General features: G+C 43.3%; 1 protein-coding gene across 1 annotated transcript; it reads right to left on the minus strand.

Annotated features, from left to right (window-relative positions):
* Positions 1-19,942: 19,942 nt before the first annotated feature.
* On the minus strand, positions 19,943-26,206 carry LOC131227257 (peroxidase N). The gene is made up of 4 exons (XM_058223001.1): positions 25,933-26,206; positions 22,321-22,503; positions 22,034-22,199; positions 19,943-20,588 (listed from the first exon to the last, which is right to left on the minus strand). The coding sequence occupies exons 1-4, from the start codon at positions 26,152-26,154 to the stop codon at positions 20,170-20,172; spliced, it is 990 nt and encodes a 329-aa protein (XP_058078984.1). The 5' UTR covers positions 26,155-26,206; the 3' UTR covers positions 19,943-20,169.
* Positions 26,207-26,843: the final 637 nt, after the last annotated feature.

The raw sequence follows: 26,843 nt of genomic DNA on the forward strand, positions 1-26,843 counted from the left end.
CCTCATTGTAGTGGGCCATACTTGATGAATGGACCAGATTCAGCAAATATGTCACACGTGTGTACTGAAGCCACACGAGAGGCATGGTCAATTCATGATCACTTCGGTCTCTTAGTACGGTTTTTAATAGATGAATTACATCACTCCCGGCCCCCGAGATCGGGAATGATCACGTACGTTCGGACGGATGGTAATTGACATACGTTAGAGCTGTGTGGAGCTCAATTTCATGTAATATTTCCATCCAACCCGTCCATTAAATGACTTCCCAAACTTCAGACCTAACACCCAAAATTCAGCCTATTTCATGGCTTATATTTCCCACACAAAACAAAAAATGGGGGACATTGGGGAGGGTATGCATAACCTTAGAAATTTCTAGGTGGAATATGGTGACAGCCGTGCTATTTATGTATCATCCAAAATAATAATCACATGGGCACCACGAGGATGAAGTGACACAGCGAAACTCAAGTGAATATATAAGTGCTAGGAGTGATTGTTTATTGCTCCCTGATGTGTGTCCCACCTGAGTTTTTTATCTGAATGGTTCTTGGCATGTACAATGAACATGAGGAGGATCACCAGATACACGGTTTGGATTCTACATACACATCAAAGTGGGCCCCACACATCTCGAATGTTAAAACGTACGTGATATTTTCCCAGTATGAGCGTCCTTGGACCCTATCGTGCTAGTCCGGTTCACAGTTTGGTGATCGTAACCGTTGATCTTAGGATTCAAACCGTGGATGATATATGCTCTAAATATCTCACCTTTTAATCAATTCTAGCACTTTGATCGTGGTCTGAAAATAGACGGTTAAGAAAATAATATAGCAACGGTCGTAACTGAATGGAAAAAGGTGATAAAGATTGGATTGATAGGATCTCCCAATTTAAGAGATATTTGGGACACTATCCATCGAAGGAACCATCAGATCAACCTTCTGGATTTCCAATGTTTGTGGGGCCCACTTAGACGAACTCATGGACTGAGGAACTATGTCCATATCCTTGGACCGAGAGTCATAAAATTCCTATTTTTCAGAGATGAAATATATGGCCCTAAGTGTCAGAAGATGTGTGGTCCTTAATCTATAAAGGGGAGCCTGTGTCTTCTGGACTCGGATTCCCCTCCGCTGCCTAGCTCGGTAGTGGAAAGGCTTTGTGGGCCCCACCATGATGTATGTATTATATCCGCGCTGTCCATCCACTTTACCAGCTCATTTTAGGGCATGAGCAAAAAAAAAATTAAGACTGATCAAAGCGCAAGGGACCACACCACAAATGTGGGTATTCAATCCCCCCTGCTTCCCATGACGTACCTCACTTGAGTTTGGGATTTTTCTAATTTTTGGACCCATGTCCTAATATTAGCCCGTGACGAAACCACAGGAAAAATAGAGTGGATGTCACTAGGACATCACATTGGATCCCATGGAACTTTTCCGTATTGGAATTTTCAGCATGTGGCTAAGAAATCTGAGAGTCCACAAAGGAGAGAATTTGAGAAGATTTTATTTTATTTTTGTTTTTGTTGTCGTTGTTGTTGTTACTGGGAGCCGTCTAAAGCATATATCTAAGCTTTGTGGAGAACAAAATTGCTCTTTTTTTTTTTAGCTCATATAATGACGATCGTTAATGGTGATGATTGGGATCTATCACAAACAGATATGATCAATGATGATGAAATGACTTTTTATTCATATTAACATTTGTTTTCTTTAAACTTGATGATAAGGTAAATATGTGTGTCACAATTATGCTCAATGTGATAAGAACTATTTCCGGTTTTATTAAATAATAGAAAACTTATGCTAGAATTATCTTTATAATTTTTATAATTTAAGATTGTATATAACCTAAGTGGGATCTTAGACTTTTCAATCAAATGATGCATGCACTCGAAATGGTGGGTTGTAAGTTAGATAAATAAATAGTCATAAAAGCGTCAAGTTCATATTATTTCAGAGAACTTGATTTGCACCGCCCATTTAAATATATGGACTTTCGAATCTCATATGAGATGGATTGATCACTTTTATAACTTGAAAATTTAAATAACAAATAGAAAGGTTGATGATTAGCGTAAATATCATATATCATAGCTAAGAAATAATACTTGATGCAATGTATAGAGATGACCACAAAGGCACTAATCGTTGAACAAGTCAAGGGTTAATAATTTAACGGCAACAACTATGAAAACTGGTCCTGCGCAGTGCGAAATATTCTGGACATGGAAGACATTTTGCATACTCTAAATGAGTTTTAAGAGGAACTTATAATGGTTTATAACAAAAATCTAGGAGAACATAGGGCCACAATGAACCGTTAGAACAAGTAGTTTAAATAAAAATGTTCTGCCTGTAATGCCTTAATTATTAGCACAATTCACAAATAACTCATATAAATGTATGAAGTGCATAAGACCGTATGAAGTACATAAGACTGTTAAAGGGATATGGGATTCATTAGCAAATTCCTATGCGTATAAGTCAGATGCAAAAGTTCAAATAATGGAAGTAGAGTTATAGGAATACAAGATATTAGTCGGCTGCCCCATCAATGATCATATTCGCAAGATGGAGCAGATGATAGGAACCTTTATAAATGTTGGGTACAAATTGACTGAAAATCAAAAGATAATCACAATGCATCATTCCTTATCTGCATTTTGAGCCCCAATCAAAAGGATTATGAACCATACTGATTCTATGTAATGACCCGAAAAATTTCGTGCAAAGACCCGAGTACTACTTCAAATTCTTTAGAAGTTATTTGTGGGTTAATTAGCGCTAAACTCGATTACTTATGAAATTAACACCAATCACTTTAAATTTGATCTGCAAGACTCAAAACCTGTAGAATCGTTAGCGCTATGTTACCCTGAAATCTAGGATTCAACGCTAAATCCAGTTGCTCTCGGGAGTACTTGGAAACTTTGTATCGGACCTGGACTGCGCGTCGGAAGTCCGATAGCGATGATCTTAGACAATTATGATCACCTTGTTGGGCTTGACAATCACCTCAAAAATTAAGTCTAGATGATGTCCTGAGTTGATTTGCTTGAGTCCGGAGTAAAAAGTGTGAGAAAGGTGAGAAATTAAATATGAATTTATGTAATCTGAGTCGTGTCGCTTGCGCGATGATTTTAAGCAATCTGACCATTGGATTCTGACCCAAATTTACCCTCGGATCAGGGAAGATGGCCCAGGCATGTCATAGTGCTGGTGGACCTGATCGAGTTTCGGTGACCATTGAATTGAGATTGGTCCGCCATGAGTGATCTGTAAATCCGATCGGTACTAAAACTCAACCTGACCTAGATCTATGGTCAGTGAGCTTAAGTTCGACCGCACGTGAAAAAAAGACCACCAGAAGCGCTTCGTTGGATCGAAATAGACCCGATTTGGTTATAACCTAAGTATACCTTGGCCCTGGGGCTATTTTCATCAATTTTAAGCCTATATAAAGACCTTAAACCCTTACTCTCAAATTCCATACGAATTTCCTAAACCCTAGCTAAGAGAGAGAGAGAGAGAGGAAAAGAGAGAGAAAGTGAGAGAGAAGTTGGTGAATAATCTTGAGATTCTTCCCTGTTATTTTGTGTTCTTAAACTATCACTTCTGAATCGTTATTCCGGCAATTCTAAGTTTATTCTTGGATAAGTCAATCAAACCCTAACCTGTTTTGTAGCTTCGAATAGTCTAAGTGTTGATGTAGCTCTTTTTATTCATGCCTTAGGTTATCTAGTCGTCGTTGACGAAGACTTATCGTCTAAATCTGATCTGTTGCGCACTTTCTGGTTTAAGGTGCGGACTATATTCGTATAGGTTATGGTTTTCAAGGCTTTCAATGTCGGTTAATGGTTTATTGTTGTTGTGGGTGCAATTTCACATGACAAATGCGATGTTTATATTGTGTTCCTGATATATGTGAGCTATATTGAGATTTGTGTATTCCTTGTATATGTAGAAAGTATCGTATATGTATGAAATACGAACATGTGTTTACCATGATTAATTGTCGTGCAATTGTGCTAGTTGTATGTGTGTCAACTCCTTGGCGAAAGGAATTGTCCAAATGTGTGTTATCACCGACATATGTCATGTATGTTGGAATATGTAGTCTAAGTGTTTGTAGAAATGTCTGAATGATCTAGTGTGTAAAATATTATCCTATTTACGGGTGTTGAGAAGAGATTCTCAACTATCTTATCGGTGTGTATGATTTCCTACATGTAATTTACATTCCTTGTTGTTTAAATTCAGGCACTACTTATGTGTATATCCATGTTAAGTTGATATTCATCAAATGCTCACATACTGTATGATTAGAATTTTTGATCCATTACTGTTCTGAATTGCTGGTATGAATATCTATTATACTTGACTGTGTTTGGGGCTATGAAATAGTCCAGGGAATCGGTAATAAACCTTGAGTTCGTGGCCGATGTTGTTTTCACCACGTAGGACATGTTTGATGAACCCGAGTCGTATTAGGGTTATCGGTAGTGGTTTGGCCACACGGGGTGTTTGCGCACTCTATGTCGTTCAACTCAACGTGCGCTCGTGCTAGTCGAGCTCGTCAAGTAACCCGATTGTCCCGGTGGATGTGCACCATATATGAACGCTATTGTTTGAATCTAGGGTACTAAACTTACCAATGTAATCCCGTTAACCATTATACCTTGATCCGCTAAGACTCATGAGCTAGGCATGGTGGTATGGGACACCGTGATCAAGTTATCGGCCTACGCTGGGGTGACGAGCCTCCCCGTAGTGACCAGTGAGCACACCAGACTCGTGAGTCGATTATGGTGGTATGGGACACTATATTCGTGCTGTAGGCCTACATTGATTGGTGACGAGCCCTTTGTAGTGACCTCGAGCATACCTTAATACTGCATTGAGGCGACAAGCCTTAGGGTAGTAACTAAGGTATGATAGGTATGCATTGATTGGTGACGAGCCCTTTACAATGACCTAGAACCATATGATCGTATGAGATTGTTTAGGACTGACGACCCTAGAATGGATCACCGTTGGGAATTAATATGAGGAAGGAACCTTAGCTTCCCAATCTTGCTGTATGAAAAGGACTAATAACAACTTGATAATCATGTTCATGCACCGCATTGCATCTGCTTTGGCATCGTGGGCATTACGGGAGGTTGTCATTCGTACCGTACGATGAAGACGCTGAGGGAGTGCAGGCGAGAGTATGCATCATTTCTACATACATCCTTGCATTAACAAGAGTAATTAGGACGTGTTTGATTGTATTGCCTTATCATTACTGCTTGATTGATTTGATAACATGTTAACTCTTACTGTATAGTTCCACTGAGTTGATCACTCACTCTCACATTCTGGGACGGTGTTTCAACACCAACCAGACTCTGTCTTAGATGCAGATGATGATGCGACCCCTGAGGCAGAGCAGGAGTATGAGGATGACGAGGACGCGTTTTCTTTTATGCAGTTATCAGGCGGGTTCATGTGAGCCGTGTCCTGATCTACGGGGATTTTGGGTTTTCTTTATAATAGATGATTTCATTTTGATACTTATATTTTGAAAACAAACACTTGTAATTATGACCTGGCAGAGCATATATATCTCAGGGACTTACGTAGATATACATATATATTTCTTTAAGTCTTCCGCTTGCAGATTTCACCTATTCCTGGATTATGTTTGCAGTTTGGCTTAATCTACTCCATGTTTTATGCACTCATACAGACAACATACATCCATCATTGCATATGTTGCATAAGTGATGTTTTGAAACTCGGGAGCTGAGTTATACTCGACCCCCGAATTTCAAGGCGTTACATTCTATTACTATGTTTAGAGACTTTTGTGACCACTTAGTATGAGAGATTTTTTTTTTCAAAAAAAAAAGGCCATCCAACGGCCCTGGATCTATTCAATTCCAAAAGGAGGATTTACAATTTGGGGAGGCCTAGAGAAAAAGGACTGGGCCCGCCTATCATAAAGAGCTGAACAGAAAGAAAACAAGCAAACTCACAGATTGATGATTTTTTTTTTTTTTTTGGCTACAAGAAACTAATTGCCCCCAAGCCAGCTCTATCGAGAACCAGCTCCCCACGAGTGATACGGGGGAGATCCGAGGTAGATTGGAATAACCGATGTTGCTGATTTAAGCTACCCCATAGAGCCAGGCTATCTGCCACTGCATTCGACTGCCTAGGGATATGCTTAACAGAAATGGAAAGAGCGGCCCGAAAATTGTCGAATTGGTTTTTCCAGTAGAAGACGATCCTAGGGACATTCCCTCTATTAGAGAATAAATCCACGACAGCGATGGAGTCACTCTTCACCTCAACGTTAGTGTAGTCGAATTGCCTACAATGCTTCAAACCGTCGACCACCACCTTGACTTCTGCCATGAAGTTTGACCCCACACCGCATCCATTAGAGAATGCAAAGAGGAAATCACGCTTCTCATTTCTACAAACTCCCCCACTTCCAGACAGACCCGGGTTACCTTTGGATGAGCCATCAACATTCAACTTTACCCACCCCCTGGATGGGCAAGTCCATTTCACCACAGACATAGTGGGGAGGGGATTAATCGTCAGTGGAAGGCCGAGGACTACAACTACCTCGCTATTGCTCTGGGATTTACACAGCGGAAGGGGAAAAGCATTGTACAGGCGTGTGAGCCAAGACCGAACTTGGTTGATGGAGTGCTGTATCCTGATGTGACGGTTGTCAAAACGCTGTTCGTTCCTCGCTATCCAGATTTCCCAGAGGATGAGGGCCGGAGTGATCCCTCTAAGCATACCCAAAGGGGACGATTCCTTAGCAATAGCCCACCATTGTAAGACTCTGCCTCCCACAGATTGGTTGGGGAGTAAATCTACAAAGAAAGTGGACGAGAAATAGGACCATAGGGTTGAAGCTATCTCGCTTTCTACAAAGAGGTGGTCGAGGGATTCCTCGTTTCGACTACCGGCCTTACAGCAAACACAGGAGGGAGCCATTTGAATATCCTTTTTCTTCACGCTAATATCAACCGGGACTGCCTTGTAAAGGATTTTTCAAGAGAAGATGACAAATTATTATTATTATTATTATTATTATTTTTTTTGGGGGGGGGGGGGGGGGGGGAGATGGGGATGAGAATGCCACACCCATCTAGCCCATAACCGCTACTGACGATGGGATCTGATGACCTGCCAGGCTGATTTGGTGGAAAATGGGCCCGACCTTTCTCTAGTCCAAATGAGACGGTCCTCTCCCTGGTGAAGGGACAGGCTTATCGAAATGATGTGGTGACGAACTATATTTGGCAGGGAGGCATGGAAAGAGTTATTATGGAATAGGCCCTCAGAGCCAATGACCTCATTAATATTCAGATTTTGGGGCTGAGGAGAAAGGTTGTCATGAAGGTAGCCTTTGAGAGGGCCTAGCCCCATCCAATCCACTTCCGAGAAATTGTTGTTTCCATTACCTAGCAACAGATGACAATTGGCAGCTAGGAGGTTGAGGAGTTTCCTCACCTGAGTCCAAGTTGGGGAGTCAGAATGGCACTGAGCTGCTAGACCCTAAGGCTGCATGACTTCGTATTTAGCTCTCATGAATTTAGCCCATAAATTGCTGTCGTGATCAATGAAGATAGTCCAAGCTCTCTTTAACTTGAGGGCTGATGTGTCATGCCCCAAACTCACAAAACGGGTTCACAAAATTCTCGATCGCCGAATCTGGCGCCGACAGCCTCCGTAGTGCCCTATTCTTGGATCCCGGTACTCCCATGCCAGATTCCGATCCTGGGATCCTACAAGGAGGATTTTCAGTATGATTTTTTTTGTAATGAAGCATAACCACAAGCATAACCAAGTCACAAAATAACACCACCACATATCCACTATATCAAAAACTTTTAAGTACAATGTGGAAAGGAAAATACAAGGTGATCAAAAAGCTCCAAAATGATCAGGTACGCGCTCCTGCCTCAATGCTGCTGCTGTCCAACGACACCTGCACGCAACGATCGTGCATAAGCTTACAAAAGCTTAGAGGGTGGTGTAAGTGTGTGCGCAAGGCAAGCGCCAAGTGTACAATATCAGAGTAATGCGGAAATATGCGGTAAGTCCATGAATGCTATCAACTATACCAAAGCTATGTGATGCAAGGCATGAATGCTATTGGCCATACCAAGGCCATGCGATGCAAGGCTTATGTAGCCAAATGTCATATGCGAGATGCAAAACAAGCGTGCCAGTACTCATTAAGTACACATATCAGTACAGTTCCTCTCTGGATATCACCGGGGTCTAATACACCTTACACTGACTGCCTTCTCCCTAGCTATACAGTCAAGCAAGTGGAAGAGACCACACTATCCGCTTGACCAGTAGTCTGCCAATACCTACCCGGCTCGTCGATAGCAGACTCATTTGCGAGCTGGTCAAACTCAGCCTAGCTTATAGCCCCCTCACTCGGGCGGATAAGGCCACACCCCCTTCTAACCGACTACGACACAGTGGGAGACGCGGCCTACTGATATTTGACACTCGGGCGCTCGTGTATCCACTCGGTCTAGACGTTGGAGCATCTCTTGGTACCAAAATGGTTCTGAAATTTTTACCCAAGGACATCCTAAGTGCCCACAATGCTAGAACCAATATTTTCGGTATCCGATACGACCATCCACGATGTGTCTGTGGAGGTCACGACCTTAATGTCGCTAGGGTGTGCAGTGAATCATGACACACAATGCGAAATGCATGAGTCACACCGTCAGTCATGCAGCAATCTCGCCCGTACCACGCGCTCATGTGGGGCACTCCATCTCATAAGGAGTCCCGTAAATGTCTGAGCCCAACGGCTTATGCAATGATCAAACATTCCTTATATCAAGCATACATATGATGCGTATGGGCATGAATCATGGATATATACTAAGCATGTTAAAAAGTGATGAACCATCAACAAGTATGGGCCTACTAATGGGCCCTAGGGAGAGTTATAATGCAGACATTTAACCAACATTATTCTTACAATGTGGACGTCAAACCAACATTGCTCCCAAGGCATGGCCCGCCATAAAATATCATTACTCAAACCATAGGAAATCACACATTGCAATGGACCTATATACATCTTATTGGGCCTCGACCCATAGGCCTTAGATACATCAAATGGGCTGCCTCATATGGGCCTTATATAAATCAAGTGGGCCGCATCAATGGGCCTTGTGCACATTACAATGGGCCATAACCCATGGGCCTTGAATACAGCACAATGGACCTTATATTCATATCAAGGTGGGCCTCAACAACGGCCACAAATACATCGAATGGGCCTAATCACATGGGCCTTATGTACATTAGATGGGCCACACCAATTGGGCCCCATGTCTATGCTCAAGTGGGCCCCAACAACGGGCCATAATACATCAAGATGGGCCTAATCCTATGGCCTTATATTTATACCAAAGTGGAGTCCACTTGGAGTATAGATCTGACTTATTTTTAGTCTCAAGCCTGTAAAAGGAGCTTTCAAAATGGTTGGACAGTTGTATGCAACACAAGCATCATGGTGGGGGGTCCACATGAAGGCCCACCATCCTGTATACTATATATAATATAATATATAAATTATATAATATATATATATATATATATACAATATTGTATATAATATTATATATATATACACACACACGCACACACACGTGCACACACACATGCGCACATGCACACACGCACGCGCACACACACATCGTCCCCTGGACGGACGGTGTGAATGAAACCCATACATCACTGTGGGTCCCACGTGGGGCCCACCATAACGCTTATATGCCATCTAATCCGTTCATAAGGCCACACGTGCCTGGATGAAAAGGGAAAACAAATTTCATCTTAATCCAAAACTTCTGTGGCTCAGAAAAAGGTTTCAAAGGTAACTATTCAATTTAACTATTTCCTATGATGTGGGCCACCTGAGTCGTGTATACGGCTGATTTTTGGTGTGGGCCCACTGCTGGAAGTGGCCCACCATATGAGCGGGTTGGATGACAAATATACATCATGGTGGGGCCCACAGTTGGAGCCGTGGGTCCTGCCTACTGCCCGCCCACAGCTGGCGCAGGCGCAGGCGCCTCTGACACAGCAGCAGCAGCAATGCTGCTGTTGGTTTTATTTTTTATTTTTTGAAAAATCTTGTTTTTTCATGGTTTTTCACTCGTGGGGCCCGCATCAAGCAAATCCACCCCAGCCATTGGTCTCTACAGATCATAACAAATTCGTCATGCCCAATATTGGGCATCTTTCAGCATGTAGAAAAATGTAGGTGCATTTAAACGGTGAAAATCACTGTTTTTCTGAAGCATGGCCCGCCAGAAAGTTGGATCAGCCCCATTTTTCGGCTCAATACCTACAATAGTCTAAGGAAAGGGATGGACAGCGTGGATTGAATTTATATATCAAGGTGGGGCCTGAATGAGTCGCCCACCGCAAAATCTAAAAGGAATCTTTTTTTTTATATACAGTTCACGTCCAGCGTCCAGAGATGTTGGACGGCTTGGCACAACACATAAATATAAGGTGGGCCCTGCTCAGGTGGGCCACCAAATGATGGATAGTGTGTATACAATACATATAAAGCGGGCCTCACCTACAAATGACTTGGATCCAACACATGCCTCATGGTGGGGTGCATCCAAGCGGATTACACAGCCATTTCATCACAAAAGGGAAGAGAGAGAGAGAGAGAGAGAGAGAGAGAGAGAGAGAGAGAGAGAGAGGGACACGCATGATGGAGAGACCCCGACACTATGGGCCCTCCCTTGAAATCGATCATACATCAAGTGGGTCCCATTGCATGTGGGCCCATCAAATTGAAAATCAATGGTGAAGATCCTTTCTCCACCAAAATGAAAGGTCTAGATGACCCTATTTAAGCAAGAAAATAAACATCATGATGGGGTCCATGGAGAATGGTCCCATCATGGAATGATCATGAGCATCAAGGTGGGCCATCGGCTACACCTAGGGTCCAAAGTGAGATCCAAACCATCAATCGGTAGGCCTCACTTGGCCCTTCAACTAAAAATAATGGAATCTAAACCTATAGAAGCACCCATCGTCGATCCTCTTGGTCCGTTGGAAAGCCAATCTCCTTGAGCTTCACTTTGATGGAGGGAGATGAGGTTTGAATGACTAGGATGAAGGTTAAAGGGATGGGACAGTGGGCCACACAAATCACATTTTTTTCTCCATGGAAAGGCTTAGACGTATGCACCTCTTTTGCTTGGGATTGTGTTGAGAAATGAGAGGGAGAGAGAGGATGTAAGGAGAGAAGTGATGGGAGATGGGTGATGGATGTGAGTGATGGGTGAGGTGATGGATTGGTTGACTTTGGTGGTTACTTAACTTGTGGAGAAAGAAAGTATGGGTGCTCTTGTACTTGACATGAGGTGATTAATGGGATTGATTTGACATGTTGTAGAGATTCTCTTGGGATTGCAAATGTGCGGCGTTTTCTTCGAAATAAACGCCGGCTCACATCTCTTAGCCAGGGTATCAGATCAGTGCGTGAGTCGCGGCGTTAGAATAGCAGCGACGGTGCAGTCGCAATGGTACAAGTCTCGGATTAAGCCGACTCAAATCTACGGGATTTGACTTACGGTCGCGTGCAAACGTCGATTATACGTTGCAGGTTACCGGAATTCGACCGGAAGGATTGCGGCAGTCGACGGAACAGTACGGACTAGGATACGGGTCTTACATGATGAGACGTCCCTTAAACATTTGATGCCCAACCCTTCTTCTTTAGAAGGGCCCACTATAGACTTCTAACTCACCCAATGGAGATTCTTTTTTCCTTTGCACCATCCCCAAAAGAAGTTTGTGAACCCTTTCTCCAGGGAAGAAATTAATTGTCTTCATCGGGATGTTGACCGCCGCTAGGGAATGAATCGAAATGCTTGAGAGGACATGTTTAATTAGAACAAGCCTGGCAGCCTGATTGAGAGAGCGCACTTTCCGCCCAGAAATTTGGCTAAACTTTTCTCAACTAATAGCTGGAAGCTGGAAGCTTTGATTCGCCCTTTGGATAGATGGACTCCGAGGTAGAGAAACAACAGGAAAGATCTCAAGAAGCCAGACTCCCTTTCAATACCTCGAATCCTGTTGGAAGCCATCTTAGAGGAAACTATAAAGGAGCTTTTGGCAGAATTGATTTTGAGACCCGAAGTGTCCATGAAGGAGTGAAGGAAGCCCTTTAAAATCCTGATTGAGGAAGAAGAACTGTTGGAGAAAATGGTTGTGTCATCGGCAAAAAGTAGGTGAGAGATCGTCAAACTGCAACGGTTGGTCTTATAGGCTAGACTGGGGTTAGATTAGAACAGAGCTTTCAATCCCCTACTAAGAACTTCCATGACCAATATGAAGAAACTGGGAGACAGAGGGTCCCCCTGACGGAGCCCTCTCTCAGATTTGAAGAAGCCCGAGGATTCACCATTGACCAGTACCGAGAACCAAGGCCTAGACCAACATTTCTCTGTCATAGTAATCCAACCTTCGCAGAAACCGAAGCTAAGGAGAACCGCTTTAAGCATTCCTGGACAGGTTGTTGGTAGAGGCCTGGAAGAATTTAGAATTCCTGTCGCCTTCCTTAAGCCACCTGTTTCTAGATTTTTGCTTCTAGAAGATTTCTTCCATGTTTTCTAGGTGGAGGAGATCCTTTTTCTTCGATTCCAACTGAGACTAAATGTGGGGAGAGGAGCTGAGCGTCGATTCCTGCTCCAACTGATCGACCCGAGTTGTTGCTGCCTTGATTTGGCTGAAAATATTCCCGAATACCTCCTTGTTCCAGCTACTCAGAGCGGACTTGGTTTTCTGCATCTTGGTCAGGAGGTGAATCATCGGGTTGATGAACACGTTAGACTCCTAAGCGCTGGAGATGATAGTCGTGAATCCCTCGTGGAGCGTCCACATCCTTTGGAATCTGAAAGGGCGAGGGGTGGAAGGGAAGGTTGACGAGGTGTATAAGAGGAGAGGGGATTGAGTGGTCGGAGTTTAGACGGGACAAGTCTTTAACGTGAAATGAAGGGAAGTAATGCAACCAGGCATCCGAGTAGAGGGCTCTATCAAGTCTTGCCCACTTTCTGGAATTCCCTGACCAATTGTTGCACTAAGTAAACACATTTCCTGAGAAACTTGCATCTATTAGGTTGGCTTGGTTGATTGCCTCGACAAATTTGGAAGTGCTAGGCCCTGCCAGCGGGTTCCCTCCAATTCTCTCCGTTTGAGAAGTAACCGCATTGAAATCGCCATACACAAGCCATAGACCTCCCACCGCAATCGCCTGACTAGCCAGATCTTCCCACAGAACCCTCCTGCGCAGGTAAGAACATTTAGCATAAACACAAGTGAGATGAAGAGGAACCTTGATATTCGGAACTGTGGCCCTGAGAGCAAGGAATTGGTCTGAGGCTGATAACGAGTCCATAGATATGAATGAGTGGTGGAAGATCCAAATCTTCCCACCAGCGGTTGCATTGGACAGAGAATAATGAAATCCTAGCTTGAGCCCAATTTTAACTCTTTTTGAGTCATCAAGCATTAGCTCAAGTAAAATTACAATCGCAGGTTTATACAAATTGATGAGTCTCTTCGCATGTCTGATTGAGGGAGAATTCCCAATTCCCCTCACGTTCCATAAAATGATCCTATCCATCAGAAACGCTTCCTGAGATTATGACCCTGCTGCTCTTGCTACTATCGATGTCCCTCCTTGGTTTGACATAGTTCTTGAGGGTGGGTTCTATGAGAATAGGTTTTTCGACCTTCTTTCTCCTCACCCTGCTTGAGTCAAGGTCTCTATGGGTAGGGCCTTCATCTGACTTCACTGAATTTGAATCAGAATCTGATGGAACCTGACTAACCGGACCCCCTGGGTATCGATCTGACGACTGCGTGAAGAATGGTGAAAGGTCGACATGAAGATGCTCAATGTCCAGAGGGCTGCCCATGTGCCCGATCTCCTTCTTAGCAAACATCTCGCTAGCTTCATGGAGAAAAACGTCTTGGTTTCTAGGCTTAGTACCTTCAGATTGGGAGAGAAACCTTCTATGGTACGTGATGACCTTGGGAGGTCTGGATTGGGCTTCTTTTTGACAGACCTAGCTGTGGGAAGGAACCTTGGACTTGGAATGGGTGGATAAAGCCACTGTGACATGTTGGCTCAAGGACAGAGGTTCGTTCATAACGACTTGAGCCACAGAGGAATGGGTGTTGTTGACTGAGGGGAGTTCTTCTATGTGTGATGGGCTGTTGTGTATATGGCTCCTGTATCTCAACTGAGGCTGATTACCACTGATCGGGGAGGCAATGGCTAGAGGCCGGGGCGAGAAGGGCGTGGCTGGAATGAAGGAGCCTTCAGGGGATGAGGCGGAGGAAGGAGGGACTGAGGCCTGGAATGATCAAGGGATGCGAATTGGGAGCCAGGCCGATGTGTAGATCCAGCCTCGAATGGGATCATAGCAGCATTTTCTCGATCAGGAGCTGTGCCAATTTGGAGAGGAAGGTCAGGAGGGTTTAACGAGGCATTTCGTCGAGCAGGTGACTTGCACCCTTGAATATCGTCCAAGGAATGGTAGAAGGACGAAAGCACCCATTGCTTGGTGCCTTGCTCTTTCTCTTGCGAAGAATACTTCGGACTTTGAGAGTGGGAGAAGGTAGGAATGGCCCTTATAGGATTTTCTAACATTGTATAGATGGGATAGGATTCACTGCCCACCTTGAGCTCGACTATCCTGAACATATCTCTCCTTGGTTTGATGCGGATCTTGACTCTTGCAAAAGCCTGGAAGATTCCGTACCTTGTAGATGAGTCAATTTCGACTACGCTCCCGAAGTGTTGTCCGATGTCGACTATAACTGATTCAAACCAGGCATGGGAAGGGATTCCATACAATCTAATCCACGTTCCTCCATGTCCTAGAACAACATTCGGATGCCAAGGTTCAATGCAATCCAATCCCATGGCTAAGTGAAGGGTTGAGTCAGCAACAAAATCATTCAGATCCTCTCTACTTCTGAAGTGAAGGAGAAAAGCTTGAGGAGCTATCCTCGTCACATCCACTATGGAGGTTACAAATCTGGAGTTCCTTAGGGTTCGAATGAGCTGAATGATGGAGATGTTCGGGTGGCTCATGTAGCCAATGAGAGCCATGGCCAGTTTGTTTCGTCTGTGGGCGACTGAAGCTCTGTCCGCTATCATCGTGGCATGCTCTGTTTCAGGATGATTGGAGGGCTTGGATCGGTGAACGGTTTTGAGAGTGTCCTTGTAAGATCGAGCGTGGGGGTTTGGGGGAGGGTTAGGTGGATGGCTAGCATGCTTAAGAGGTATGGGATTTGGGGTGGAGGGGTGGGGGGGTTAGGATGATCTCCTTACGAGCGATTGGGTGGGTTAGATTTAGGGACTGTAAATTGGACTGTGACCACCCTGCCAGCAATCCGTTTACCATTTAGAACCCCAATGGCAGCTCTAGCTTCATCTTCGTAGAGGAATCGGACGAATGCGAAACCTCTAGGTTTGAGGGATGTAGGGAATGTGGGTTAGTGGACTGCCTTGACCTTCCCGTATCTGGCAAAGATGGCTGCAATGTCTTCCCGGGTACAGTCAAAAGGAAGATTAACAATGAAGATAGAGAATCCTCCCATCGCCCTGGCTTCATTTCGATTCATAAAGAGTCCAGACGTACCTCCGTAGTTACTGCTGGAATTGGGAATGGCATCACTAGGAATCTTCCGTTTTCTTCTCACTGTTTCCCACCCCGGGGAGATCTCCCTGACATGATGTTGTTCTCTTCTATTCCGAGGTTGAGGCCGCTAATCGGCAGAGACATGTCATTGTTGCCCTGTCTGGAGTTAGAAGGGGATCTGGGCCGATGGAATGGTTGGTACCCAAAGGCTTCAGGAGATCTGGGCTGACGAAGGGGTCGGTACCTGAAGGATTCTGGAGGTCGCTCCCTTTTCTTCTTTTTCATCTTCAGATCTGGTCTCCTACACCAATCATGAGATTGAAATAAATGCAATTTAGTCAAGTTCGGCCAATGTCTTTTCAGTATAGACCCACAAGTGGAAGGCTAACAGGAGACGGTTTAAGCTCATAAGAAGGCGAAAAAGAATGACAAAGAACAGAAGACCGCAATGCCTCTTCCAAATCCTAAGAAGAGAAAATGAAAGAAGAAGCTGAGAAAGTCAAATATAACCTACTTCGTTTGCGGAAACTCCGGCCACTATGCCCGTTAGTGTGCCTATAAAAAGACAATAACTTCTATGTCACTATATACTTTGTTAGTATGAGTTTGTTCTGAAATCCATTCCTTTGATATTATCTAATGAGTGGATTTTCGATTCAGGCACAACAAAGCACGTGATATGAGATTGTTGAGGATTTAAAGAATTTTGGCATATAACCAAAGGGGTTATAAGGTGTATATAGGGAATAACGCTGCCGAAGACACGCATTGGCTGTAACGGGGTTCTAAGTTTCAATGCAAATGTGGTAACACAAACGGGGCCCACCATGATCAAAACTATAAGAAGATTGTTGATTCTGACTTGTTCGGTAGCATAGATGGCTGACTTGAATGGGGTGTTTCAAACTTGATGCAAACATGGCCCATCGTGATTGAATCTGGCTCGCATAGGAGTGTGTCGAATCCGATGCGAACAGGGCCCACCGTGATCGGAAACATCAACTATGTAGATCGAAAATCAATGTTACAGGAGGAGAGGGGAGGAGTTTCGATGCTTGTGAGATAGCAACCAACAAGAATGAGAAAATATCTAAGGCGAGCCTTATGGTTTTGTCAAACGCCTAAAAAATTGGTAGCCTTAAACAAATTCCCCAAGTAACCTACCTTTTTGTAAATTTTTTAGACGAATTTACCCCTATTGCAGCTCTGCGCCAATGAGATAACGATGACACTGGTGTTTTTGGAAGTGTACTACATAGTTCAGTTCCATGTGAGTTCGTGGGGTCCATTGTAATTGAAGTCTTTCATCCACATCGTCCATCCGTCTTACCAGATCATTTTAATGCCAAAGCTGAATCATATCTAAAGATCAAGTAGACCACCCCTTAAGAAGATGTTGCAATCTCATACTATCATTGAAAATTCTTAGTGGGCCATAGACCTTTTGGATATGATTGAATTTTGGGACCATACCCTAAAATAAGTTGCAAAAACATATGTATGACATGGATTAGACACATACATACATAGATGGTCCCAAGAGTGTAGTGCGCAAGAGTTTCGTTCATCACATGTTTGTACGGAGGAGATTACATGGTAGAAACTTGAACAAAGCTCTTCGGCATATTTTAAAATGAAGTGTCGAATGAAGCTTTATGATCACAGGTTCCATCATAATTTAGATCCCATCCGTTGATAATGCTCGTGGCCCCACCTTTCTTTAGAAGGATGGCATCTTCAGGCTGCTATGAGCTATATGTGGCCCACAACGAGAAAAAACTCTCAAAATTGGCCAGAACAATAGCTACTATTTTATTATGGTGTGGTCCACCTGGTTGGAAGATAGTAGTAATTCTCTGGATAATATACTTCTTCATAATTTCAATAAGAATGGATGGAGTCGATTCGATCGAAAGGGGAAAATGGACACACATACGGTGTACAAATATCACTTATATAGGCCCAAAGCCGACCCAAGATCTCATTTTCATTCCCGACGTCGAGCATTACATTCCCTCTCGAACCTTCTTCTCTAGGACCCACCACCATCCCGTCCAGCACCCTTCTTTGGCGTCATCTTCTCCGGTGTCATCTAAAAATCATTAAAAAGTGATCTTCCACGACCGAATTCTGTACAGAAGGCAACCTTCAGTACGTGGATCATATTTAAACTTGAAGTATGAAAATACCGGACCAACAAGAAAAACACTACAACTGTCCACGCTCATCGATCAATGAACCATGGCCCCTAGTTGTTTGAAATTGGTGGGGCCAACGAATGGAAGTGGGTTTACTATCTGACCATGATTAGACGAGTAGTCCTATGCATATGGCACTTGATAAAACTATTAATATCATGCTAAATTAGCCAGGTGGGCCAGGCCGAAGCATATCGAAGCCCAGTCTACAATATAAGGACCTATTTTAGGTCCTTGGGCTGGGACTGACCCACCAAAATACTCAGCCCATCTATGTTAGATTAGTCAGCAAGGTGGACTTGCCTGTCAGGCCTTAAGAAAGATATGAGCCCAGGTCAAACCTAGTGCTGCCAACGAGACAGCCATGGTTACTTTCGGCCTTTATTTTCAACTATTTGGCTGGGCTTTCGGGCCAGCCCAGAGCCTGGCCCATTGCAGCCTGAGTCAATCCCAATTCCCTATTGCCCTATAACTAGAGCTGGGCATCAAGTTGAGTCGGACCGAGTTAGGGCTGATCTGACCCGACCTTGTTTTGAAATAGACCTGACCTGAATTCGACCCGACTCGGTACTGAGTCCAACATGCCTGACCCGATCCGAGTCCTGTTCTGGCATGGAATAATTAGGATTGAGTTCGACCCAATCATGAGTACCGAGTCGGATCGAGTCAGCATTGAGTCAGGTCGAGTGTGGCGGGTATCCATGGGTTGAAATCACAGCTCGAAACCTAAGTGCACCTACTGGAACCTCTCCATCAGCTACACGACATCTCAGATCTGAAATGTCAAATTTGGGTTTTTTGTTTTAATGTATGATTCGGTTTCGGATCGAGTCGAGTCAGTACCGAGTTAGTTTTTGGGTCGAGTCAAGTTACTGGGTGACCCCAACTCAACTTGGTTCGAGTTCGAATTGGACGAAGTCTACTCGGTTTGGATCGACTCGCCCCTCTTGGTTCGGGTCGAGTCAGGATTGAACGAGTTGGACAAGTCGAGTCTGCCAAGTTGAGTCATCCCATGCCCAGTTCTACCTATAACTCAGGTCTCGGTGCAATAGCTGCCTCAAGTCTTAGCCCAAACCCAGCCCAAAGCAGGCGCGACAAATGGTGGGTCTAACCGGATATTTCCATTTGCTGCTATATGAATGAACCTGTACTTTTGAACACAGCCATTTGATCATGATCATCCCATTGCACATCCTGGTCGAATCCATTTCTACGTACCCATACTCCATTCTAGTTCAAACATACAGGTGGAACCTCACTCATGTGGTCTCTAGACCACTTATTTGGTGGGACCCATCGTGGACTAGTCATGTCCCAAAGTTCTCCCGGATGGGAAAGTGCTAAACACATCATGAGCGGATTTTTCTCATAGACAATACATTTGCTGGCCGTTGATCAGAAAATAAATGTGCTACAAGGCCAACTTATGAACAGTCCAGATCATCCAAACCTGTCGCTGGGTCGAACCAAAACACCATTTGTGATCAGTTAGCCATCCAAATCATCAAACAGGTGGAGCCGACCATATAGAAGAAGAGAGACCAAAAAAAAAAAAAAAAAAAAAACCAGAATTGCTGCACTTTAATGAATCTTAATCTTTTGCTTACCAGGAACAAATTTTTTTTGTTGGTTTCAATCTGATTGGCCACGTTACCACACGGTATTTATTGCAACAGTGCTGACAACGTCTGGAATGATGTGGACTAATCACGATGAAGAAAAAGAAGAATTTTCTGTTTGTTTCAATCAGAGGATCCAGATTCTTCTCAGAACATTAATTAAAAAAGAAAACTAACTTCTTATAACATATAAGAGCACTATTACATCAGTGGACACTATGAGCAGGAGAGCCGGTGCGCACACTATCCCCATTGAAAGACAACCGCGGGAATAACGAAGCAATTCAAAATACGACTTTTGAAAAACACCCATTCAGAATGCATATTAAGATTCCCCCCTACCATCATCGGATGGACGGCAGGAGATGCAAGAGCACTGACTTCTTAAAATATAAAATCACTGTTACTACAATGCACACAGTGAGCACCGAGAGACGGTACGCACACAATCCTCTTCCAACAAAAAACGTTGGCGGGAATCTGAAAGCAATTCAAAACGCGCGAATTTTAAAAAACACCCATTTCAGAATGCACGTTAAGATTCCCTCCTACGCTCATCAGACGGTGGGAGATGTGAGTGCACCAACTCTCAGTGCACACAACTTTAGTTCACCACCCGGCAGTTCTTACGTATTTCTCCAGCTGATCCAGTTAAAGGGCTTATATTCCCCATCTTGATCATGGAGTTAATGAAATCCTTGAAGAAAAGAGAAGGGTTGTTGCTGTAAGCTTGGACGAGAGCTCTTGTCGTGGTTGCTGCCTCATCGCTCGAGAAAAGGACCTGATCTGAGGTCAAAAGGCCTTTGTTGTTGAGAAGGTTCTTGAAGTAATGGTTGTCGAATACATCGGTGGAGCCGCGATCAAGCGCGGTGGTTCGGTTGCCATCGTCCGTCTGTGGGCACAAGCTCTGTAGATCGCTGACCATGTCTGTGTCCATGGTGGAGTCCGGCTTGCCTGTGCCGGAGAAGTTGAATAGTCTTGGGCTGAAGGTGGCACACTTAGCTAGACCGATCGTGTGGGCCCCTACAGAGGTGCATGATCACCGTTCATAAAAAATATTTCTATGTACCGTTTCTTGCAAGCTAAAATACCTACGTTACGAGCTCAACGTGCATGCATGCATGTTAGATTTATGTAGGTTTTGAGTTTTGACATTGGGGTCTGTGGTTTGGTAATCCAAACTGTCGGTCTGTTGTTACTCGTTGTATCCGTACATTGCAGCAAGAATATCCTCAATGGGAGGATCTTAACCTTTGAACTTGTGGGCTGCAGATAGCTGGTTGAGAGTAGAATTATAAAAGCAGTCCACGTTCTACTCGTAAAGAAGTCCAGGGTTTGGTTCCAAGGATGTTATAGGACGAAGCAGTTCAATGGTCTGGATTATGATACCGCGGGCCCTACCCATCAGATCTTAAAGGAGGTGTATACGGGGAATAGATGCCCATCCTTTTTCATGCAAGAAGCGGATTGGCTGGTGTATCACACACCACTGACCTGGCTGATGTGGATACGTGTTGTGCGAAGACGAGCTCTGACGCTCCTCCAGTACGAACGGTTCAAAGGAGATCAAAGTTATATGGCCTGACACTGATGTATTTATTATATCCACACCGTTCATCCATTTGAAGATATCATTTTAGATCTTAATCCCAAAAATGGATCATATCCAAAGCTCAAGTGGACCACACCACGAATAGAAGTGGGGACGATGATTCTCACCATTAAAACATTCCTAGGGCCCACCATAACGTTTATTTTCCATCCAATCTATTCATAAGGTCACACATTCTCGAATGAAGAGGAAAAAAAAATATCATATTGATCCAAAACTTCTGTGACCTAAGAAGGATTTCAGTGGTAGACGATCAATCCCCCACTGCTTTTTGCAATGTGGCCCTCTTGATCTTTGGATCTGTCTTATTTTTCGGTTCAAGCCTTACAACGAGCTTGCTAAATGGACGGACGGTTTGGATATTACACATATCTCATGGTGTGACTCATAAAACTAGGTTAAGTCAACACACCAACCAGGTCGATGGTGTATGCATGGTACACCAGCCAATCGTTCTTAACCCACGTGGGGTCCGCAAAGGGTTAAGTCATCCAGATCATTGGTTCAATGGGCCCCTCTTTTGATGTATAATGACCGAAAATCTCCTCAATAGCTAAATCAAATCCTTTAAACTTCTGTCCTGTAGATAAACGGTTAAGAAGAGACAGAGACACGTCCGTACATTCGACTAAGAAAAGACCCAAGATCAGTGAACAGGATCTTCCAATCTAGTTTCATTGGGTTTTCTGGTCCATCGATGGTCCAGTTGTATCAGATCAACGGTCTTGATTACTGAACTAAGGGGCCCACTTGAACAAATGGAAAACCCGAGTAGACTGCATATGAGGATCCTGTAATCCTCTCACTCTCACACGTAAGCACGTACGTGTGCATGTGAGCTTCTACTACCACTAACCTGATAAGGACACGACGTCTGTGATGTCAAGGCCCACCGCGACGAATTTAGCGATGATCTGAGACACCGATTCAAAAGGTGTGGGAAGAGAAGAACCGGCTCCTGTTACGTTGGCTACTAATCCATCCCTTCTCCCAAGGAGAACTTTCCAAGGACGTCCCCCGCTCTGCAAAAGAAATGGACGGGTTTAAATTGGACACGTGACCCACCTGATGAGTGTGTCCCACTTACTTTTTTTTTTTTTTTTTAATGAAAAGATTTAAAAAGGTGGAATAGGATGGACGTACAAAGAGAACAGCATCACGAGCAGCTATAGCAAGGATATCGGCACATGATACGACTCCACTACAATTGCTCTCAACGGCGCTCTTAATGGTGTCGATGACATCGAATCCTCTCGCTGAGTTCAAGTTCGCTAGTGCCAACTTCTCAGTATTGTTGCCATCCAAAAGAACTGATCCATCGCAGCCCTTCAAAAAAAAAAAAAAAAAAAAAAACGTATAAGCGTTTAGTGGATAGCCATCAATTGGATGGTCAAGATTGTTTGATCCTTCTGATTTTAGCAAGGTTTAAACATATACACATCTCATGATATGAACTGGTTTTGTCCATAGACGATATGTCTCCATCAGCCTGATGTGGGCCCAAAACGTCCTGATAAAGGGAAATATAATGTGATATGACCCAGTAGCGATCGATACGGTATAGTGAAGGTTGGAAATTAATTTTCAAAGCTTGGATTTTACTGATAGTTTCCATCGACAGCGTGCTCCACATTTTGGATGGTCTCGATAATCCCATGCACGAAGAGATAGTTAATTGTCACAATTAAGGCTGTAAATGGATTGTATACGGCAATATTCGTATCTTATAGGCTTTAAAGTTAAATAATTGTGTAAAATATTTTGTATTCAAATTCAATTTTCTTATATTAAATATATCAGATAATTAGGTAAATGGATATTCATTGTCAGCCCTAGATGCACCGTATTCTAAATGCATTTATTTTATACATGTGTGACCAAGGTTTCAAAGACCCAATTGTGTGATGATCTAGGTACATGGGTTGCCTACTGATGCTGCCCGTAGCTAGTTGCTATTGGTTGGTGCTAGAGGTGTACACAAGTCAAACCGAGTCAGGCTTGGTCACCAGTTGATCCCAGCTCGGCTTAGTCCTCGAGCTTGACTGGCCAGTTCGGCTCGGTTCTGTCAGCAGCTCAGGCCAGTTCAAGCCAAGATCGAGCCTCTGCGGCATTTTCTCAAACACATGTAGTGCTCCTTCAATTTCTCACAGAATGTAGTGCAAAAACCCTCAAGCTCGAGTACGATAAAAGACCCTTCAAGAGAAGAAACATCGTCTAGTTTTGAATTTTCTAGAGAGAGAGAGAGAGAGAGAGAGGATGGCATTGAGAAGGGCGTTGGGGTGGTCAGATGGGGAGCTGATGAGATCAGACTCAAAACCATGCTTGAGGTTGATAAGACACACTGCTGGGATTTTCTTTGTCGGAGGTGGTCTAGCCTTCTGGGTCCTCTGCAGATTGCACTACGGTCCAAGAATAATAGTACTGAGGAGTCTTAGGTGGTTTGCTTGTGGGACAGTATCTATGAGCTTGAGATAAAAATCAAGATGTATTTCTTTCATATCCATACCTTCCTTGCCACCAGTCGACACTTCGTCGAGTCATTTCATCAAACATTTATTGAGCAACATCAATATCAAAAGAACCGAGTCACCGAACTGGTTCGATCCTAGTTCGATTCGAGTTGGGGTTCGATCCGAGTCGAGTTGAGCTCAGGCAAGCTCAAAAGATCAGCTTAACTCGGCTCGAACTCAGCTTCGAAATGAGTCAAATCGAGCATTTTCGAGTCAAGTCGAGTGAGCTAACCGAGCTAACTCGGTTCATGTACAGCTCTAGTTGGTGCTCTGTAGGCTTACCATGATGTATGTGTTTTATTCATGCCGTCTGGCCATTTTGCTAGATCATTTAACGGCATGAGTAAAAAACAAGGCATATCCAAATTTCATGTGGACTACACAACAGTAAACAGTGGTACTGATTGAATTCCAACTGTAAATACTTTTTAGGAGCCGCAAAAGTTTAGGATTACCTGATATATATGTTTTCACTTGTCTATGTCTGTGTGACCTAATCAAAACGGTGGCAAAACATTACAATGGGCATTCAATCACAAGTGTTTTCTTATGATGTGGTCCACCTAAAATTATTGGTAAAAATGGGTGGACAGCATGGATCCAACACATACGTCATGGTGGGGGCGCACAGAGCACTGCCCGATAGCTAGCCACCTCGCTACTGGCAGCATCAATACGCAATCAGCTGAGTCCATGATGTAGACTATTAGTATGATGGGACCTACCATAGATGTAGGTGTAGCATGGGCTCTATCACTCTTATTATTTAATATACCTCTCGAAAATATTATTGGATGAGTAAATGATGAAAATGACCTTGAGTAATTTGATAAGAAAATGCATATACGTTAATATCTTCGGAGTTAGATGGTGAATTTATCATGAAATCAAGTAAAAAGTTTCATATCCGTATCTGATTTTCTTGGATGAGAATACATAGGGTAATTGGGTAAACAGACATCAATTGCAGACGAGTCTGGTCCCTTATCAAGTGGCTGAAAAGGAAAATTTTGTTTTAGTTTAAAACTCAAACATTCAACTCAACTTTAAGAGTGATTAAAATACTCTTCTTTGCCTTTCAAACTTTTAACTTGCCTTTTCATTTAAATAACAAAGGATGTTCTCGCAATTACCCATAAAGCTTAGACTGTTGTCCTTAGTTAATACCTTTCATATTAAAAGGAGCACTAAGCTGAGTGACATGACAAGGAAAGTCTCACCTACTTGCACAGTGATTGGTCAGACACCCAGATTTAAGGACAGTTTGGGGATGTGGAAAATGTTGTGTGTGGACCCCACGTTAGTGCTTGACCAATCTTCGTGCGGCTATGTGAGGCAGCATATGCTAGTTGATATTTTAATCCATTAACGTAAATAGAAATGGGTTCTAGGGAGAAAATTCATACCTTATTAAGGTGTGATGTAGAGCGGGGGTCACGGACACTTTCATGGCCAAGATGGATTGGAAATTGCCGGGTCGACGACAAAAGTGATCTGGACCATCAGAACTTAAAACAGACGTATCTCGCAAACCGGAATGAGGTATTGGACGTACTGTTTATGGTTTTGAGCAGTACAAGCTACTTTAGCCACCCAACGCCACTATGCCGGGTTGCGCACGCCAAATTTGTGAAATACCATCAGAACGACGGTTAAATTCTTGTTTTAGTTTCATTTTTACTATTTATAGTAAGTTTTAGTTTTAAGTATAACTCTTCATCCGGATCACTTCTGTCATCAACCGGTCTTTTTTGATCCATCTTGGCCATGAAAGTATCTATGACCTGCTCTACATCAGGTGCAAATTCTTATTTGGACCCAACTGATCTGTCCCATGATCAACAAAGACTGTTGGATTCGATGAAGTCGCGGGACATTGTAGATGACCCAAAAACATTCATGGCTGGATAATCACAACCATACAAATAAGGCCGTGAAAAATGATCAACAAAGGCTGCTGGATTGGACGAACCCCACATGACATCGTAGATGACCCAAAAACATCTATGGTTGGATAATCACAACCATACAAATATGGGCATGAAAAATGGCTCGCTTGCCATATTGTAGGCTCTTATTTGAAAAGCCATGATCATCCAAACTAGATGATTTTGTGGCCATGTTCGATCAAGGTGGGTCCTCTATGATAATGTGTGGACCCACTTGGGCAGCCTGAACAATGAAATTACGGAGCAAAGAAATAATCTAACCATGAAATCATGAAACATGCAATGTTTAAACTCACATTTACGAAGCAATCATGAAAATGAAGCCGAAGGATAGAAGCCCCCATCCTCATTTCATTCATGATAGCTGACTTGAGCGTTTTCCGAACGACTTCGAATACACCAGGGCATGTCGAAGCATAGAAGTCGGCTGTTAATTGAGCAGTTATGATTGCGCTTGAGCACAACATTAGAGAAACTATAATCAAAGAAGAAGTGAAAATCCTTCTATGTTTTTCCATCCTTTCTTTCCTAACAAAGATATGAAACTGTTTCAAAAGGAGTTGAGAGAAAGGAAACAATGTAGGAGACTTAAGTGTACATTGCATTAGAGAGGGGAGATTTATAGACATGGCCTCAGGTAATTTAACTATTAAAAAAAGATTATCTAATGAACTACTTTTAAGGCGTTTGGCTGGCCGAATTTGGCTGTTTTCGAAGCATGAACCGACCTAAACCGCATTAAGACTCCGATCAGCGTTATCCTTTCGATTAAGAGATTTTAATAATTAAGAGATTAAGAGATTTTAATAATGTCAACAGACCAGGTGATTAACATGGTAGTCTTTTTCAAGTTGCATTTTGAAATTGGAATTCAAGTGCATCATACCACACCCAAACACACCACTAGTGCTTGAAAAAGCTAGCCTTTTTGGCTAGCATTAGCGTGTACGGTGCAACCATTAATGACCGACATACATATATTTTATGCGTATGCATGTATGTATAGCTGGAGCTTACATGCACACTAAGTAGATATCACGTGCAATGCACTTAGTTTTATAAAAACTGAGGTGCATGCTCATGTGATTTTCGTGGGCGCGTTTTGGTCAAGTGGAGTTTTATGATACTCAGGTTGCATAGAAGGGTTGGTACACAGGCACTCAACCAGACATGTCTTATGCAGCGAGGGAGTGAGAAAATTCATGAC

This window comes from Magnolia sinica, chromosome 15 (genome assembly GCF_029962835.1).
Source record: "Magnolia sinica isolate HGM2019 chromosome 15, MsV1, whole genome shotgun sequence".
Classification (NCBI taxonomy): domain Eukaryota; kingdom Viridiplantae; phylum Streptophyta; class Magnoliopsida; order Magnoliales; family Magnoliaceae; genus Magnolia; species Magnolia sinica.